The following is a 19,565-nucleotide window of genomic DNA, read 5'->3' as shown; positions in this document are numbered from 1 at the left end:
TCCATGCTACAATAGTCACCTGCTCAGAGTCGCTACCTCCCGGTAAGATAGTCGTCTATCATGGTCCCAAGATTATCTCAGTGATGATGCCAAGGCGCGGTTGACACACGTTCTTGTGAGGCAATTGTCTCAACCTGCACCTACTATACCAACTAAATGCTGATGGGAGGCGAACGTACTCAGAGGCCTGCCAGTGTGTTACCGACACGGAGGCCTGTAGAGTATCATCCCTACATATTAAGGTCGCTGAATACCACCGCTACCAGCCCAAGTTTCGACCGAATCCAGAAACGTTATCCAAAGAATAGTCCGTGTGGGCCAGAGTTCGATGCTCTGTAGGAGTTCTACAAGGCCATGGAAGTTAGAGGAAGGTATGAAACGATTTCGATCATACTTGTATTGGATTTGCCAAATGGCAGGAAAACTAATTTGTGCAAAATCTGAATGTTTTATATAAAGCGATATGCTAATATTATAAATAAATTAACCAATTGTTTGAGTATATATTTACTATAATATTTGCCACTAACCTGCGAGTACATCAAGCACAACGGCAAACTCGTTGCTACCGATAGGAACCATACAAGACCGATTTTCAAAAAAACACGCCGACTCGTCTTATTCCGACCAAAACGCATGGGAAACGCCAGCGAAAAGAAGCGATCCACCGAAATGGTGCAGAGATGCATTATACTCGCCGTGCAGAAGAGCACATCCAGACAAATCCAAGCGAGACACCACAACGAGCTGAGCGGAAAATAACCTGCAAAGAGCGGGAAGCAATCAAAATATTTAATGCAGCTGATAGCAATGCAAATAACACAATTTTATAACAACAAAAATCAAATTAATTCCAATAAATGCGAGCGTTATGTATATATTTATGTACAGCTGTTTACCGTTAAGTGTGACGAAAGTCATAAATCATTGACTGTCGAACGACTTCACGCTGAATATAAAATTTATGTGTTCAGTGTGAATGAGCATGAAGAGCATGAAGAGGAGCGATGCAAAAAACAGACAAAACTGCTAGAACTTTAGCGATGTCAAGGTCACACACATACAGACACACACACACACCCAAAGGCTGCGCGCAAATGTTGAATTATAACAAAAATATCCAATTTCCTTTTGCTTTTTCAACCAGTTCGAATGCTATAGACACGTACACACACCAACGCATATATAAACAAATTTTATATCCTAAACAGTATGTATTAAGCTTGCCACTATGCTTGTATAAGTAGAAGGAAATGTCGAAGATATTGTTAAAATAGTTATATACCTATGAATGATTAAAATGACGAGTTGAGTCAATTTAGGTCTAAGTCGGTCTAACAGTCGTTTGTCTGTATATACGCGAACTGGTCCCTGAGTTTTTGAGACACTGATCTGAAACTGGAAGTTGGAGTTATGTGTAGAAGTTCACGGAAGTGAAAGATAACTTTCTGAGACCCATTCACTTGGGAGTAGGCAGAAACGATTATTTTACATATGACTCAAGCAGCTCCCGATAGACATAAAGAACATCCATTTGAAGGCGAGATAAAGGGTGAAGGCTTGTGAACTGAGCTTGGCTGAAAGGGAAAACACAGCCTCGTATGAGAGATCCTTCTTTTAATGACGGCAGCGGCAAACTCATTAAGGTTTACAATTCAAAGGCATGCACCTGGAATGTCAGGTACCTTAATCGGGAAGGTGCTTCTGCCCAGCTGGTTGTTTTCCTGGAAAAAGTAAAGGCTGACATGATTGCCGTCCAAGAAATGCGATGAACGGGACAAGGACTAAGGCGATTAAGTCCTTGTGACATATACTACAGTGGCCATCTAAAAGAGCGGAATTCGGTGTAGGTTTTGTGGTGGGAGAGAGACTCCTGACATTCACCCTAGTGGAGAACGGAAGAGAAGGACGATGTGGCTAAAGATGCCTTCTATGAACGCTTGTGGCGCACCTAAGAGCGCTGCCCCCGCCGTGATATTAAAATCGTGCTTGGCGACTTTAACGCCAGGGTGGGCAAGAAAGGTATCTTTGGCACAACGGTCGGTAAATTCAGCCTCCACTATGAAACATCCCCAAATGGGTTGTAGATGAACTGTGGGACGGCATTCAAACTGTACAACTGGCTTGGTTCTCCGGATCGGAAATATTGACAGCAGTCGCCTCTTTGCAGCAAAAAATGCACACAAGTGAGAAGCTGCAGTCACATAGAAGAAAATCTAAAATTTGGCACATGTTTTTTTCTCTTCAAGGAGCTGCTTATTTAGCGGAACCGCCAATCTGGAGTCGAGTGCTTGTAGAGAAAACTGTTGTATTTGAGGAGATATCTTTACAAACTTTAGTACGGGTTATAGTCTGTAGTAACTGCAATTTCCATAAGAAAATACACCAAGCTACCTGGCTGTCTCCGGATCGAAAAGCCACCAACCAGATCGATTCAATGCCAAAATGAAGACATTCTATCTGAAATACATTCCTTCTTTGTAGGAGAAAGACTGAAAGCAATATCAACCTGCGACGTAACGGATATCCGTTATGTAGTTACATGTGCGTATAATGCCCTTAATGGGGTCACGTACAATATATATTGCTACTTTAATATCGCCACAATAAAGTTTATCAATTTGCAGCAATGATCATTGCAATGACAGAACGCAAAAAACAAACGTCGGCGTGTGTAATGTGAGTAAAGTGTGTGTGTGAAAACAATACCAATGGACAGCTGCACACCCAAAAACCGGTAAAAGCGTAAAAAGTAACGTTAACAACATTTATCAACAGCCTGCACAAATACACACACACCTACATACGCTTTCACAGCGATGGATGTACTGTGTATCATGCAACGCCTATGATATGTATGTTACTCATACGCCCCGCTGCTTGCTTGACTGGCTTCGAGTTTTTGTTTGATATCTGTTTACTTTTACATTGTTGTTGTTGTGTATGCGGTCATTTTCGGCACCAGCTAACATTGCATGGAGGCACGAAAACACTTACACGCATACAAACACACATTGAAATATATAAACATATTTTGTATTTTCGGCCGCTCTCACAGCAAAATATGTAGGAATTTAAGAAATAAAGTAAAATATGTGTGCAGATAGTGTACGTTTTGATTATTTACAATATATATAAATAATAAAGCCTCTGAGAGTCTTTAAAATGACTTTTGTTGTAATTTTAAAAATGTTTGTAATTTCAGCTAAAATTGGAGGTCTGAAATTTATTGTATGGAAACGGCCTTAAAGAACATTTTTGGATCTTAATAAATTTCTGCTTTGTTTCGTTGCCGACGATAAAATATGGATTCCCTCGTCCATAGCAGGGATCAACGAAAGAAGTCAAATTTTAGGTTTCACTTGGCGCTATCAGTCGGAAAGTTGATGGTCACCGTTCGATGAGAATGAGAAGTTGTGAACTCCATCCGCTACTCGGATTTGATCAGAACGGTTATAAAGATCGATTTGGCGCCAAATTGCACAAGAAACTGGCTCCATATGATAGAGAAAAAAGTACTCTTTCTCAATGATAAAAACACAACACGAACAATCGTGCCGGAGTAGGATAGTCCGCAGGCAACCCACAAGGGGAAGTACTCTCGCTAAATCATGAATGTCAATGGCCTTCTGAAAAAGGAGTAATTGTTTACGCAGATAATGTAGCTCTCACGGTTGAGGGAACATTTCGGAATACAGTGAACGATCTAACTCAGGGGTCCTTTAATGGCATCTCCATAAATCCTAGCAAGACTGAACTCGCTTTATTAAAAAGGAAATAAAAAATACAAATATAAATAATAAAATAAATAGGATGAACGCGTCGTCGGTCTGCTGACAGAGTTAAGTACTGTACGCTTCATCAAAGACAGGAATCTCTCGTGAAAACCCAAACATCAAGGAAGGAGCAAGAAAGGCATCGGTTGCCCTGTACTTTTTAATTGGTAAAAGTTAGGGATTTGACTAGAAAAAATAGTTCTCTGGCTCCATGACACGAGAAGTTATGCCTATAAGATTCTACGGAATCTTTGCTTAGTGAGAGGTTCTAAAATAGATGACACTCGCGAAAAAATTGGCGAGTGTACGACGGGCTGCTCTTAGCATTATTCGTGATGCACCACGAACCACACCAACTATTTTACTGAATGTCTTGCTGTATATAATAGCATCGGTGGACAGACGTAAGGCTCAGAGAATCTAGGTAGTTAAATGACTGGGAGCCTGGATGCTTTAAAATCAGCGCAAACTTTGGTTTCAGTCCAGAATACTTGAATTACCAAGTACAACGGAATGGGAATGGATAGGAGATTCGTTTTCATCTTGTGGTTCACTACTGGACTGTTGGGCCTAAGACGAAATCAAGAAACTGTGGTCGACCGCCAACAACAGTAGGGTTGCAAGATTTTTCTAGCTCAGGATAAATCGTAACAAGCTTAGGGAACTCTTCGTCTTCCATTAGGGGTTCATCTCTCAATGGTTGTAGGAGTTCTAACAGAATACTGCTCGATTGGGATTGGGGCAGTAAGATTGAATATGTCACCGGATATAGGCTGCATCCGCTGTTTGGAAGAAGTTAAGATATGATCTCGACACATCCTACTTGAATGTGTGTAGCGAATACTCACTACAAAGAGAGAGAAAAGTGTTATGCGGAGCTCTGCCTCTCTCACCGACCCACAGATATTAATGACACAAAGATTTTAGTTTTCCTTCATAGCATTCTTTAATGTCTCTTAGCTAATATTGAAATTAAATATTCGAAAAATCAGACAGTCTACATTTTGCTCTCCACTGCTGTCAGTATACAAGTACAGTGGAACGGGGAAGAAGTTTTTATAATTACACAACTAGCCTCACTCTTTGGCTTGTCAGCTGCTCTCTGACATTTTAATTGCGAAAAGATCAAAGTTTCCTGGAATATTTCTTAAAACATCAAAAGTGTGTTAAAGCAGTTTTTGAACACACACACTTTCACTCGAACAAAAATGGGAAAAGTAGAAGAAATTCGTACATTTTAGTGGCAAAACTTTGAGCGTGCGCAAATTTGATTTCAAATTAATTTTTCTACTTCTACAATCTCAGCGCGCACACTTCATCACGAGGAGTCTTGGAAAGCTTACAAGTGCAACACATACACACACACACACACACATCTATATGAACGCAATGAAATTTATATACGGCTGGGCAACGACAAGCGCCACCAGCTGTTGGCCATAACTCTTTGCCAAGTTGTCAAGAGTTCGCCAGGCCAAAGTACTTCAACGCTTACGAGTACCAATACGAGTGGTCAACTTTATTTGCGCTCAAGTGTTGCCCGTGCGCTGCTGAGACCGTTATTGCCCAGTGTAGCTGCCAAAAAGCGCGCTGCAGCTGCTGGCGTGTGGCACTGATATTGCCTTCGGGCGAGTGACCCGGTGTGTTGGCATTGTGTGGGGAGTTGGCGCGCGCCTTGGCTGCCCCATAATTTATGGCCTAGATTTGTTTGCTGTGGCCAAAGCAAAAAAAATAAGAAATAAGTACATAAAAAGTGCAAATAGAAGGTAAAAACCGAGTTTTGGGCCTTTTTCGCGCGGCGCGTCACAGTTGAAGGAAATTAATTTTCATTTCTCTTACACTCCACTTGACTTTGCGCTTTCCATTTGTCTTTTGCACTCTGATTGCATTTTACGTTGCCATTTTCACTTTTATTCGTCTGCTATTATTTTTGGACCCTTGATGGCTTGCTTCGAATGTTTGAGTGCACGCACACACCCACACACATACACTGGTGTATAAATTGTAGACGGAAGTGTTGGCCAGGCGGAGCACGCTGACCATTGAGTCGGTTGTTGGTCAGCGATGTGCGGTTTGCTTTTCACTTTTCATCGCTTTTGGCACACACAAATCCCAATGAAAGAGAAAATGTCATCGAAGCCCAAAGCAAAAAAAAAAAAGAAACAACGTCAACTTCGATGGCATCGAAACTGGAATACCCTTCACAAATAAAAAATGCCCTCATAAGAACTTGCTTTCGATCGCTCAGTTTGTATGAAGGCTATGACCAATAATGATACGATCTGAATAGTTTCTTCGGTGTTCACAACATTGCCTAAGACAATAATCCGTGCCGAATTCCGTAAAGATATTTAGTCTAAAGAGTTCTTCATACAAGCACTTGAGTTCGATCGTGCAGTTTGTAAGCCAGCTCTATGCTATAGTGATCCGATATCGACAGGTCTGAAAAATGAGAAGCTTTTCAAAAACTGTCAAAGTAATTATAGTTGCATCGGATTTGCATCTAAAACAGTAAATTGTGAGTTTTTAGAGGTTTTGTAACCGTTTTAGAAACTGTGGTATAGATGTTATTAGTGGAAATATAGATCATAATTTATTAATAATGCTATTCCGACAAAGAATTTTACAAAAGTAGTACAAAACCTTAGCTTCAATAGCATTGAGGTTGACCCTAGATTAATCCGCTGTTGATTTCTTACCTTTGATTTCGCCAAAATTGGCTTACGTTGTCTTATCCGGTTGCCTAACTTCGTTGGAATTTCCAACAGTGACTTTATGGCTATAGAAAATCATGTGAAAGCTGGCTCAAATCGAACGAAAGGAGAGGTTTTATACAACGAGTCATACAAAATATCTATACATAAGCCTCTATATGTGCATATGTAACGAATGTATGACTCCGATATAAGAAATATACAAATGGTATTAGAATTGTAAGAAAAGTCAAGTCACAAAAGTAGAAAATTCGAAAACGCGATTACTCTGTGTCAGTCAGTAGGCCTTTTGGGGCAACCACAAACAGTTCGCAGTTCAACTTCATTCAAGCAGGCCGTTCATTCATTCGTACATTTCAGTGTTGTTGATTTTGCATTGAATTTTTTTTTTCAATTCCTGCCAACGCGCTACACTACGCTAGTCTCGCCGGCGTTGCGAGCGTGAGCTGGGAATTGCCAAATCACTTAACGGCATGCGGGCAAATTGCACTTACCCCATTCGTTCTTCACTTTTCCTAATTTTGTACCAGCCCATCAGCCATTCAACCCATAGACTTCTATGCTTTTTTGGCTGCTTTCACTGCGACCGACTTTTTGAACCCTCTGTGCATTTTCGGGCATTACATTTCATTTATATTTTATTAATTGCTTGAAACATTTCCCTTCTCGTTTCATTTGCCGTTTTTTTGTTGTTTTAGTTTGCACTTGTTTTCCGTTATATGTTAATGTCAATCGCTGAATCACGTGCTTTCGTGACATTTCAATTGCATCGTTGAACTTTAATGACACTCCGCATAGTTCGGTATAATTTCGAAATAAAATGAGCAAATAACATGAATTCCCAAGCACGAATAGCCTAAATGGGTTAAAGGCTTTATTAAGCGCATATAATGTTTAAAATTAAATCTAATTATGCAAACTTTTGTCTAAAAATAAATGTAAGTTTATTTCTGAAATGACTGTAAATATATCTAAGACAATCGAGAAAGTCACAAACAACAAAATCTCGTAAAATCCATTTTCAACTTGAAGATTTAAAATTTTCATTAAAAGAACTGCTTCAAATATTCAGGGATCAGAAGATTTGCAGGGGGCCTCAGGCTTGTAAGGATTGTATGCATCTCCAAAGCGTAATTCTGTGAGAATTACTCCAAACTAACTAATTAAATAAAGCTTCTCATCTGTAGTGGATATTATACTGGCTTCCACAATACTATTTTGAGGAATCACAGCTCTCAGCACCTGTTATAATACAGGTACGGCACAAGCTTTCTACGTATTTATGGATGTGGTCTATTTATTGTAGGAAGACTGTCCTTGTGATGGATGATGTTATCGCTACTTCGAGTTCTTTTACATGCTGATGTTTATAAATATTTGACCTCACGCCGTACTTAGGCGCATGGTATGTGTGTGGTCTGCACTTGAAATTTAAGCTCAAAAAAAAGCTTAGGTATCTCCTATAGTATATCATAAATGTTCATAAAGGTCCAGAGCTCTGAAAAATTCTAGGAGTTTGCTGGGCGCGATGAAGGTAATGTCATTTCTGTTCATTGGCCTTGAATCGGTCTGTACAAATTGCTGAGAAATGGAGAATCAAGTGTCGCAGAGTAGGCTAGTTGGTTGGTCAGCTCATTGCCGGCCCTGCACCTAGATCAGGTGTACACGGTTGCAAACTGATTTACGGTTCAGTTTTTCTATACACTCGCGTTTAGTGCCGGTTGACTGTCGCTTAATATGGTTGCCTGTTTACTCACAAGATGGAGTGGTGTAAACTCCAGCATAACTTCATGTGATGCGATTGGGCAAGTGCGCATTTTCCGTGAAGCGCAGACGCAAGCGAGTCTTTGCAGCTTCGATTGTTGAAGGCCCACCGAAGACTGCGTGTCATTCGATGTCCAAGAAATCACTCGATAAGTGACAGTAGGCCTTACGATCGTAGTGTACAGCGCCCGGATCTACCGGCTAGGCGTCTGCATGAGTGCTTTGGTGGCTCTGGAAAGTGTTAATTCGACATGTCTATTCCACCGTAAGGTTGAGTCCCATGTAAGGCCTACGAATTTGACTAATTTAGAACATCCAACTCTATGCTACCAAGTGTTAGGGGCCTTAAACGCGGAAGAGATCTTCGTTTAGTGGAAGAGATGACGGCTTACGATAGAAATTTAAATGTTTCGTCGCCAAAGTTCGATTACTGTTTATTGTCTCTGGATAGATTTCTATTTGTTAAACGTACGCTATTAGAAGAAGCTACTTAATCATCAGATTCATTTGGATCAATGGTCGCAGGAGAATCACTGGCAACTGCAAAGTCGATGAGCTAGCTAAAGGGCACACCCTTGCATCAGCTCATATCGAAGGGGTTGGGCTACGAGTAGCTCTTGTGTGACCGTTCTATAGGCATTCACGCAGTAAGCCTTAAAATCCTGAAGACTTTTACAACTAGAATGGTATCGAGGAGGGTGAGGTGGAAACATTCAGGCACTTTCCCCTCTAATGTCTGGCCTAATGCCCTTCAGGGAACTAAAAGACGTAACCGCACCTGATATTAGCCGTCTCAACAAATTTGTGACAAGCTCGAGGCGCTTTGTCACTTTCTAAGGTTATTATGGGCTGATGACCATGTTTAGGCACCACAACGGACCAGCGCTCTAAGCTATTCAAGTGAGACCTTTGAAAGAACCGACCTCTTAACCTAACCAAAATTACGTACTTAATATTATTGTATGTTAATCAAACGTTATTTATTGTTTGATAATTGTAACATTTTAACATATAACCCTATCTGAACAATGTGTTTGGAATACTCTGAGCTATTGCTAGACAGACGACGGTGTCGTTTCGAATTCCGCAAAGAAAAACTGATGAACCTACAACTTGATTATCCAGAAGCCCTATACATACACCGCCTGTACGATAGAAGGTTTTGCCGGGATCCAAAACTGCAAGAGTCATGTGTAAAACGGTAGATCAGAAATACACGATACACGGTGACACACGTCTGAAGAACGCTACTAATAGATCGAGAAAACTCCATCAGATAGAAGGGCAAGCATCTGGGAAACTATGGAAAATTGTACCACATTGGTATGGTAACGCTTTAAGCATTTGTGAGCCTCACGGTATGAGACACTAGATGAGGTCATTGAATCTGCTGAAATTCGCGTCATGTGCTGGCATCCGACTACTTATGAAGTACGCTCAGATCCAAAACCGCTATACTCCTGGCTTATTAGCCTAGGAGACTAAACTCACCTAAACTGGAACGTCTCCAGTTAAATCATTTATTTCAAACAGACAATCGGCCTTTGACCTCATTTGCGAGAACTAAGTATCGAGTGAGATTTGTGTGCCAATATCACAAAAACAATTGAATATAATTCTTTAGCTAGCGATAAGACTGCCTTCGTAACTTGAATAAAAATATTGTTATTTAGACACGCGAAGTTGATTTGTTGCTTACTTTATCGTCCCTTATCGGCTAAGCGGCTGTTCAGTTCTTCCACGTTCGGAGTCTCTCCACAGCGATAGAGTGGGGATCAACTGTACCGGAGAGTGTTTCCACTACTCATTCTTTCGGGTTGTGAACTTTTCCCCGTTACTTCGTATCACTGCCAAGGCTTTCAATTCATTCTCATTCAAACACAATTTTTACAACTTCAACAAGAAACTTCTAAACTTGACACACTACATGTTTGTTATTGTTGTGCACTGGCATTGTTTGACACACAACTTGCTACTTGGTGTGTATTTGCTATTCTCTGCGCTTTTCAGGTTTCACTCGAGTGTATAAATGGCAGTCGCTCTCAGTGCTTCAAGTTGCTTGTGGCTAAAGAGTGCAAGTTCAAGCGTTTCTTTGGATACTCACACCAATACACAAGTATGTACATATAAATATGGAGCTCTATTTGGCTTCACTTGTTAATCTCTTTGTTTAACTATCTATGTGTGCATATGTGTGTGTGTGTGTCGGCCGTAAGAAACTTTGCATACAAAAAGGCGGAATGTGAAGTGAGAGAACTTGAGCTTCTGACTTCTGCAGCCAATTGTTGTTAATCGTAAAGTGCAAGGATGAAGCAAAAGTATACAAAAAGTAGCAGAAGCGCACACACGCACACACACATACAATTACAATGCAAGAAAAATATTTAGCAATTGTTTTGTGTATTGCGGCAGTTTTGTTGCAGCTGCTTGAACCAACAAGCGAAGCTTAATAAACGACAAAGTTATTCAATTTTTCAAATACGCTGCTGCACATTTTCATTATAACGGTATGTGTTGCTAGTTGTGTTGAGTAGGAGTGGCCTTGCGAATGGCAAGTTGCAAGGCAAGGTTCAGAAAATAGCGTAAAGTGAAAATGTAAGTGACTGCATATGGAAGGTGCCATGTTTTTGTTGTTGTAAGTTAGGTGTGTATTTACGATAGTATAGTGAGAACAAAAAGAAACAAACATTAACAACAAACTATAATTTCAACAGCTGCGGAGATTTTCCACCTTAGGGCCTCAGTAGGGAGTTTGGTGATATGAGTGCGATTATGGACGAGTTGTTGTACTTATTTATGCAAGTTTTCAACTGCCATGCCTTAACACTTTGCATAAGCTTACACGGCAATAACAACAACATTTTGGTTTTTGTAAATCTTTACCTTTCCAATCCCCACAGCTTGCTGCAGTGCTTGCACAACCAAAATTTCTTGTCCTCTTTAATCAAACTTTTCCACAAAAGCCTTTGTATTTTACTCTTTGCTTCGAGAGTAGCATGAATGCCGTTATATTTGGTTGGCGGTCTGCACAATAGGCGTATCATCAACTCAGCTCGTTGACTTGGAAGTAAGCAAAGGTGTGAATGTGGCGGTGAAGATAAGTAGATAGCGCAGAAGTGTGGAAATTGGCTTGTAAGTAACTGCCTTCTGAATAGAGCATATTTAGCTTGAGAGAACACTTTATTGTCATACTTGCGAAATGACAAGAACCTGGCGCTTTTTACGGTTCCCTCTTTAAAGATTTTGTAAAATTATTATTATTCGAATCTATAAGTTTTCTTTTTCTTCTTTTTTATTGGCGGAGATACCGCTTCGCGGTTATAGTCGAGCTTACAACAGCGCTCTTTTTGTTGTTCTTCCTTTTCGCTGTTTGGCACCAATTGGAGATTCCAAGTGAAGCCAGGTCCTTCTCCGCCTGGTCTTTCCAACGGAGTAGAGGTCTTCCTTTTCTTCTGCTGCGCGTATAGCATCCAATACTTTCAGACCTGAAGCGTTTTCATCCATTCGGACGGCATGACCTAGGTAGCGTAACCGTTGTCTCTTAATTCGTTTTCTGAAAAATTTTTCATACCACCTCAGCCCAGTTTGCGCCATACCTTCAATTTGAAGAAACCGAAAATGTCGGCACCATTTTTCGGATGAATTTATAGAAATTGTCGTAAGCGGTCAATGATCTTTAGTTTCTGTGAGACTAATTTCGTCCGAAATTGGTTCGACCTTAAGTCTCTAGTATGAACCCAAAGCAAAATACCAAATGTTTCTATGGAATGACTACGTCTAACTCTTTTTTTGTCGCAACTGTATTTACCAGCATCGGTAACATCATTTCAATAACTCCTTTCGTCTACCACTTGGATTTCCAAAGTACTTTCTTGTTACTCACCTTCACCTTCGTTCTGTAGTAAGCGAAAGATCTTCTATAAGTGTTAGGCTTGTGATATCTCGAGAAAATGTTGAGAGGTCAAGTAAAGCCCTTAGGACTAGTCCTTAGTCAGGGATCTCCGACCCATTTCTAGCCCATATTTTTGACACTTGCTTTATAAATTTATTGCAGTAACTCAATGTAAACCTTGCTAGAAAGGGCATCCTCATTCAAATGTCATTATGATGGGAATGAGCAGGTGTTCCCTTGTCGCTTTGTGTACTCGGACGCTGGATTGTGAGCTCGGTAAGCCTTGGTCAGCAGCCATCATTAGTGAAGTTGCGAAAGCTTTCTGGCTCAGAGTGGAACGTAAATGGTCCATTAAATGGTGGCCCTACTGGGCACAGTACCATTGGTACTCATGCAGTTAGGCTAAGTAATTTGAAGGAAGCGACTTATTTAAGTTGCAGGAAGGAAGATGAGGTGGAAACATTAAAACACTTTCTCCCGAACTAGCCAGCTTTCGCAAGACGTAAGTTGAGGCATCTTGATTGCCATACTTTCTACGAGCCTGGAAAATTGACTGAAGTAGACGTTGTCCAGCTCAATGTATTTGTGGACGGCTCTGAGCTCTGTGTAGATATACGACGTTCCTTTTAATCTTTACTTAAGAGTTTTGAGCATTAGAACGAGCAAGTGTCTCGTCTCAATCCTAAAGCTGTCCAAGTAGGATTATTGGAGATATAACTGAATGAAATTATAAATAAGATCAAGCACTCCATGACCAATCAAGATTGAATCCGAACCGCTTTGAAGTGGACTGTAGTTCGCACCAATATTTTTTCATAATAAAATTGAAGAAGATTTTTCGGTCTCTAAAGCAGGTAAGTACACGGGAAGTACTATAATGCCTTTCTAGTTCCGAGGTGACGAAGGCGAGAAACTTACTCATAACCACTTCTAATGATACTCAAAACTTGAAGAAGTTTTATTAAGCGGCTCTTTCTGCTTAAACTAATTTATGTTAAGCATTTTCAAACACAAACAGCAATACGTAGAGCGTTAAACGGTTAAATTCATAACCACAAAATAATTAATTCTGTCTTACATATGTACATGTGGGCTCACATAAGGAGTAATATAGCAAATAGTTGAAAAATTTCTTGCGAAAAGTTGTTTCTTTATTCCTCCGTTTATAGCATTGCCACTCTGAACGTGCGCTTGCTTGGTCCCCGCCTTCTTCTGCAGCAAGAAACTGCAATTTTCTCGTTAATTTGTGCTTCTTTAGCCAGCAATTTTCCAGAGCTTGCTGCGATTGTGTTTACTTTTATTATAATTTGCTTATTTACCACCGACTGTGGGTGCCAATTAGCGCATAAACCTCCATATATATCTGCAGTGGCGTTTCTGATCTAGGGGTTAACACGACTGATTGTGCTACGAACTTTCCTTTCAATTTTGGTTCAGCGAAAACGCTCCAGCGTTGAAGGTTTTCGATGCAGCACTCGCCGGTTGAGGCAGAGGTAGAAGTAGACCTACACTCAGTTGGAGCTGTAAGATGGAGAGGACTGACAAAAAAACGAATGGAAATTCGTATTCTCTAAGAACCTCATTTTGTCGCTTTCCAGATTTACTTAGACTTTTGTTCAACTATATTGATTACCATTTGATTTTTTTTACCTCTTTTACTAATTCTAAACAACAAAAATAGAACGGAGAAACATTTTGTATATACAGCCCCTTCTCAATCGGCGCCAGTGTCAAAACGCCTCACTTGCCGCTTGCATTGAAGCATTATCCGCTTCACACCCTTCTCGCCCATTAAGTGGTACTAAAGCCACACACGCGCAAAAAAAAAAAAAATACGATAACAGAGAGAATACGGTAATAGTGCATTGTGGTGAAAAGGGCATAATGAAAGCCAACAACAATATTACTATCACTTCTGCTTCACTTGAACAAGTTGGCAGTAATTGATTTAAACTTTAGTGGAACTTAACGATCATGTAGGGTTAATAAGGCATCAGCAAGTGGTCTCCACGGCTTTAAAATGCGTAGATAGAGGAGCGGATAAAAAGATTCAACCAAAAGCATTGTATCAAACTTTAGACTCATACTCAATTTTTAGCTTTATGGCTCTTGAAATAGTCCCATGTAAAATATTTTCAGTGAACCCAATTTTCTTACCACAAAACTCTTAAAGTATTTATTACAAACCAGGAAATATAGTATACATCAATGTTTAACCTGGTTTCAGGACTTCTGACCTCTAAAGTGAAAGATATAGTAAGTTGTCCGAATCATTCTAACAACCAAAAGTATTCTTCGCTTGTCCCGTTTTACTCTTTCTATTACGGTTTATGTGCAATTCGTCAAATGATGTGCACCCATAATGCTTTGAGAAAATAAGTTGTCATCCAACGATAAGCCCAGGAAACGTACTATTTGGTCGGGTCCGGACCATAGATAGAGCGTGTCTGATGTGTAGGGCAAGCTGGGTATGCAAAGAGGTGGTTAGAATCATGTCAGAACTAGTTGCGATTCTGCATAAATACAGGTTTAACCTACTTCAATATCCAGAACGAAGCTGCGTAAGGATCACTCTCGATTCTCGTGATAACAGAAGCTCTTCGTCTGCAATGGGTGGTGGTTTGACTCCAAGTAGGCCATTCACTGAGAGGGAGTCGGTGAAAGTGTTTATAACTCAAATGTGAAATGCGGTCAGTGCATATCTGAAGTTAGTTGCGTCCGAAGTTTGGTCAACGTATTGTGTTAGGTCGTCGACGACATGGTTAAAGAAGGACCTCTTGCTGTTCCTAGGAGACGATTCCGCTTCAAGCAGGCGACTGCAGGAATGGTTTCTACGAAAACACCCCAGCGGAAACTGCTTGGAGAATAGTTCGTTATGCTACTTAACTGGGACCATATGGCCCTCCATGTGTAGGTGTTCGATATGAGGCAACAAGAGGCATTCCGTCATAGTCCGGACTGCAGTGTGTTGGCATGTCTGAAGCTTTTTCGTCATAAGGAAGGGCTCATGCTCAGCAATGCGCGAATTCGTCTCCCTGAATATCAATGGGCGGCATACTAGCTATTACGTCAATTATCCTTTACGGATAATGCTTAGGTGTATTTGAGTACGGATCGACTCCTTAGTTACGAAGCGCCAATAAGAGCCATGAAAATGGTATTTTAGATAATTGTAGTTCGTTGCTTGAATTCACTTTTAGATACTCAGTGGTCGCAACTGTGTGATAATGCTTAATCTCAAAAATTTTCTTCGATTAACGGTTTTCTCTCGAATGAAAGAACCTTCCATTTTCGTTGAAACCCAACCCAACTACCTTTAAGGAGGCTAAGTAGCAGTTCGGCCGCGAAGCTGCTGAAGTGTCGGCATCACAGTGTTATGATTATTAAGCTCCCGTTGTGTTGTAATCACCAGCACTACACTCCGGTGCTTTTGGGTTGCGGTTTTATGTCTTTCCAAGCGGCTTTTTTCACTCCTTTTTCAATTTCACAAACTCTTGTTGTTGTTATGTTGTGTGAGATATTCCGCAGCTGTAACAGTTGTTGCAGCGTAAGTTCATGTTGGCTGTCATTTTGCTGACACTGCAGTTCTGCGACGAGCTCTATCCGTTGCTGGCGCTTGTAACTTTGCGTTGTATGTATGTGAGTGTGTGTCGTGGATACTAGGGTGTGTCATGCTATTGTATCACCCTTTGCGCTGCTAACGACATACTACGCTGGAATATTATTTAAGTTCCTTTCTCTGGGTTTTGCTAGTTTTCTCGTTAACGTCGTACAGTTTCGCCAATTTCTTGTTATTTTTCCCCTTTATTTTTCTCCTTTATTTTTCTGTTTATGCTTCATATTTATTGTTGTTGCAGCGGCTTTCTTTTATTATTTTTTTATTCTTACGCCTTTATGCTATTCTCTGGAAATCACTCAGGCCTTCGCTTGTTTATTTCTTTCTGGTTGTGGCAACAAAACCAATATTTTACCGTTATTATTTGCTCTTAGCCAACTTTTTCACTTAACTTAACTGCATATTACGGTTATACGTTATCTGTTTAATATGACTTGGCTGAAATAAGACAAACACTTCCTTCATTCTTTCTTGGGAAAAAGCCAACGCGCGTTTTGCTTCAAGTAGAAAACTAACGGGATAATTGCACTCAACTAAATGAGAAACTAGCCAAATTAGACAAATAAGCTTTTTTGTCTATTTTTCCGAGAATTGTTTATGTTATTGGACACTAATATTTGTTTTACTTGAAGTGAATATTGAATATAGACATAAAATTGCGCAATATGGCAAGTTTGTAGGGCCAAGGCCTATAAATATTCAATGTCCGTAGTGGTACTTATTAATAAGTAAGTATAATTAAGCCTTGAGGAATACCAAAGTGAGTTGCGTGGTGGCTATGACTCGACAGAGCAGCCATATAGCGATGTCCTTCATATATTGGAAAATAACAAACAATATATTATATAATATAATATCTAAAATCAAATTCGACCCGACTGACGAAAAATATCAACCTTTTCACTTGTTTGAATACAAATCTTACAAAATGAGCTCCTCAACTAATATAATCATGTCATGTGATGCCCGGTTAGAAGACAGAAATTATTTGAGGTTTTGCACTGCGACCTATGGTCTAATGTTCTCTCTACTATATTACATATTGGGCTCTCAGTGCCCAATAAGGAGCGCAACAAATAGACGGAATTTGTATCGGGGGTAATTAATCATATCCCAAACCCATTCAAGTAGTAATCTCTAAACTTGCTACTTTATAACCTCCTAATAGCAGCTTGGCGTCGCACACTTCTGTTGCCTGCTGCCAGTGCCAGTCTCTCCTCGGTGCGGAACAACTCCTTTAGGGTGTGAAACCCCGTCGTAATGCATGGTTCTGGTCCCCTCATCCAGGAGGCCGCCGCAAAACGGGTTAATTTGTCGGCCAGCTCATTGTCGGCTACACCTTTATGCCCCAGAACCCAGATCAGACGTACATGGTTGCAAACAGATAGATGATTCAGTCAGTCAGTTGCAGACCCACCGAAGACTGCGTTGCCTTCGATGCCCAAGCAATCGCCCCATAAGTGACAATGAGCCTTACGATCATACTACACAGCTACCTGATGATACCTGGTTTGCAGCCCCATGATCTACAGGGGGGATAGAAGTCCAATCTATGGCAGCTCTTTGTAGTATCAAGATGTGTGTTTCTCTGCCCCACAAGGCTATCTCTCATCAGACCAACAAGACGTTGCCAGAGATCTTGCACACCTTGTTGCAAAATTGGTGTAAAGGTGCCGCCCCTGGTGATTTATAGTTCGGGAAAAAGAGCAGTGCTCACTTGATTGAGTCTACAGTGAATAATAATAATAGACCGGCGCATGCCCCTACTCGTTCCCATTCTAAAGAAATTTGGCTTTGTGTGCTTTTCTTGCAAGCTCATTGGTTCTACAATTCTCGACTGTTCCGCTCTGGCGAAGGACATACACAACCCTAGTACGGATTACTTTAAAGGCACTACATTGGTCTGGTAGTCTGAAATAGTCTGAAACTAAAATTGATTAAAATCTTCCGACAGTATGCTCCCACTGCAATATTTTCGTTGAGCTTCGATCCATCCTCAAAAATGTTCACCTCGCATATTCTGCAGCGACTCCGTCCCACCCACACATGTAACTCTCGGCGGTATGTGCGTGGACACGATGCCGCTAGACCTATGTTCCCCGGCATATTGGTCCAAGTTATTAGGGATGCAGTCGAATTGAAAAACGATTTTGGAATGTTCCTTTTTAGAACCTTTTTTGAAATTATAAAAAACGAATTTGCGACCTTTAAATTAATGTGAAAAGTTTAGAGCGTAACAAATTTGATCTGAAGCAAGAAGGTTTTATCAGAAGTCGTCTCGGAGTAATAGCTCAATGAAAATGTCCACAGTCTGACACATAGATGGCGCTACTAAAATTAAATATGTGGCAGCTGTCGGATTACTAGATTGGGAATTATATAATTTTGGGTTGAACTTCCATTACGCGAACTTCAACAAATCGAAGTTCTCCATAATTTGAACACTTGAATTGGCAATAGTAGCCAAATTCCACACAAATTTCCTTCCATCACTCGAAGTCCCTCTAACTCGAACCTGTTTTGTGGTTTATGGTGATTCGAGCTAAGGAAGTTCTACTGTATATTGTACGTTGAATATTTTTATTATTTTTTTTTTTTAATTTTACACCTTCCACACCCCGAAACTTACTTACAATTGGCGTGCTAAATAAACTTTTCTACGGCATCATATTACTTACATACAGATTGCTTTTAATTTCCGACAACAGCAATAAAAAGTTACTCAATTATTAAATGCTTCCTCCAGCTGTGATGCCACACTTAATGAATGGCAGGTAGGGACTAAAATGACAGCATTAAAAACATATGTATGTACGCACAACAACAACCGACAGAAATATGCAAAACATTAATTACATTTAATAACAATTTCCATTTCAAAATCTTCTTAAAAGTTTCGGCTCATTGCACGCAGCGCGTTGCTGTTGTTGTGGAATTATACGCCAGACAGGAAGGAAAATGGTATATAAAGAGCATGTTGACTGGATTACCAAAAGAAAACAAAAACAGGAAAATAACGAGGCAGCGAGGCTATAATACCATTCACAAGAAAAACAAACTCAATAGAAGAACTTGCTTTTGATGGTTCAGTTTCTAATGACATCTATATGCTATAGTGCTATGCCCTGAAAAATTTGTACGAAGTTTGCAACGTTGTTTGAACAATATTTTATAGGTCTCTTGTGAGGACAACCTGCCAAATATAATAGTTTTCGACACATTTCCATACAAGAAGCTTTCTAACATTAAAAATATCGGGAGAACATAAGAAAAAGTGAATATCGAAATGAGATTATTAAGGCGCTCTCTAAATAGGAGAGCCAAAATAGGTTTTTTGCGGGGTTTAGAATCAAAATAATCGATAAATACTTGTTGTTGATTACCGATTGAAAACTTTTTCTGATGTACGGAAAGTAGTTATTTATCTATTTAAAAATTACTTAAGTTTCTCAATAAAATATCTGAAACAAAATCGAGATATGAAAGTTTCGCCTAAAACATCGATGTTTAAAAATAATCGATAAATTTTTGATGTCGATTTTTACTAAAATACAAAAAAAGCATAAAATTTTTATTTCTCCTAAATTGTTTAGAGCCAAAATCTTGTAAAAATTATTGATTAAAAATCAAAAATCGACATTTCGATATCTTTTACGGTATAACAAAATATAATGAAAAATATATTGCTGCTTATCATTCCTAAAGAAACCAAAACAAATTGAACAGAATAAATTATCGATAAACTTTTGATATCGATTTCCGATAAAAAATGGTCTTCGATACATTTCCAACAAGAATTTAAT

At 39.8% G+C, this 19,565-nt stretch overlaps 1 protein-coding gene across 1 annotated transcript in view; it reads right to left on the bottom strand.

The window, feature by feature from the left end:
- The window catches only part of LOC105222498 (5-hydroxytryptamine receptor 2A), a 170,870-nt gene that overhangs the window by 23,232 nt on the left and 128,073 nt on the right, over positions 1 to 19,565 (bottom strand). Inside the window, exon 3 of the mRNA XM_049447508.1 lies at positions 531 to 763. Coding sequence (XP_049303465.1) covers positions 531 to 763 — 233 coding nt within the window. The remainder of the gene's footprint in view (positions 1 to 530; positions 764 to 19,565) is intronic.

This window comes from Bactrocera dorsalis, chromosome 2 (assembly GCF_023373825.1).
Source record: "Bactrocera dorsalis isolate Fly_Bdor chromosome 2, ASM2337382v1, whole genome shotgun sequence".
NCBI lineage: Eukaryota > Metazoa > Arthropoda > Insecta > Diptera > Tephritidae > Bactrocera > Bactrocera dorsalis.
Note: the sequence above shows the minus strand (reverse complement) of the source record. Positions and strands in the feature narration are given on the sequence as shown.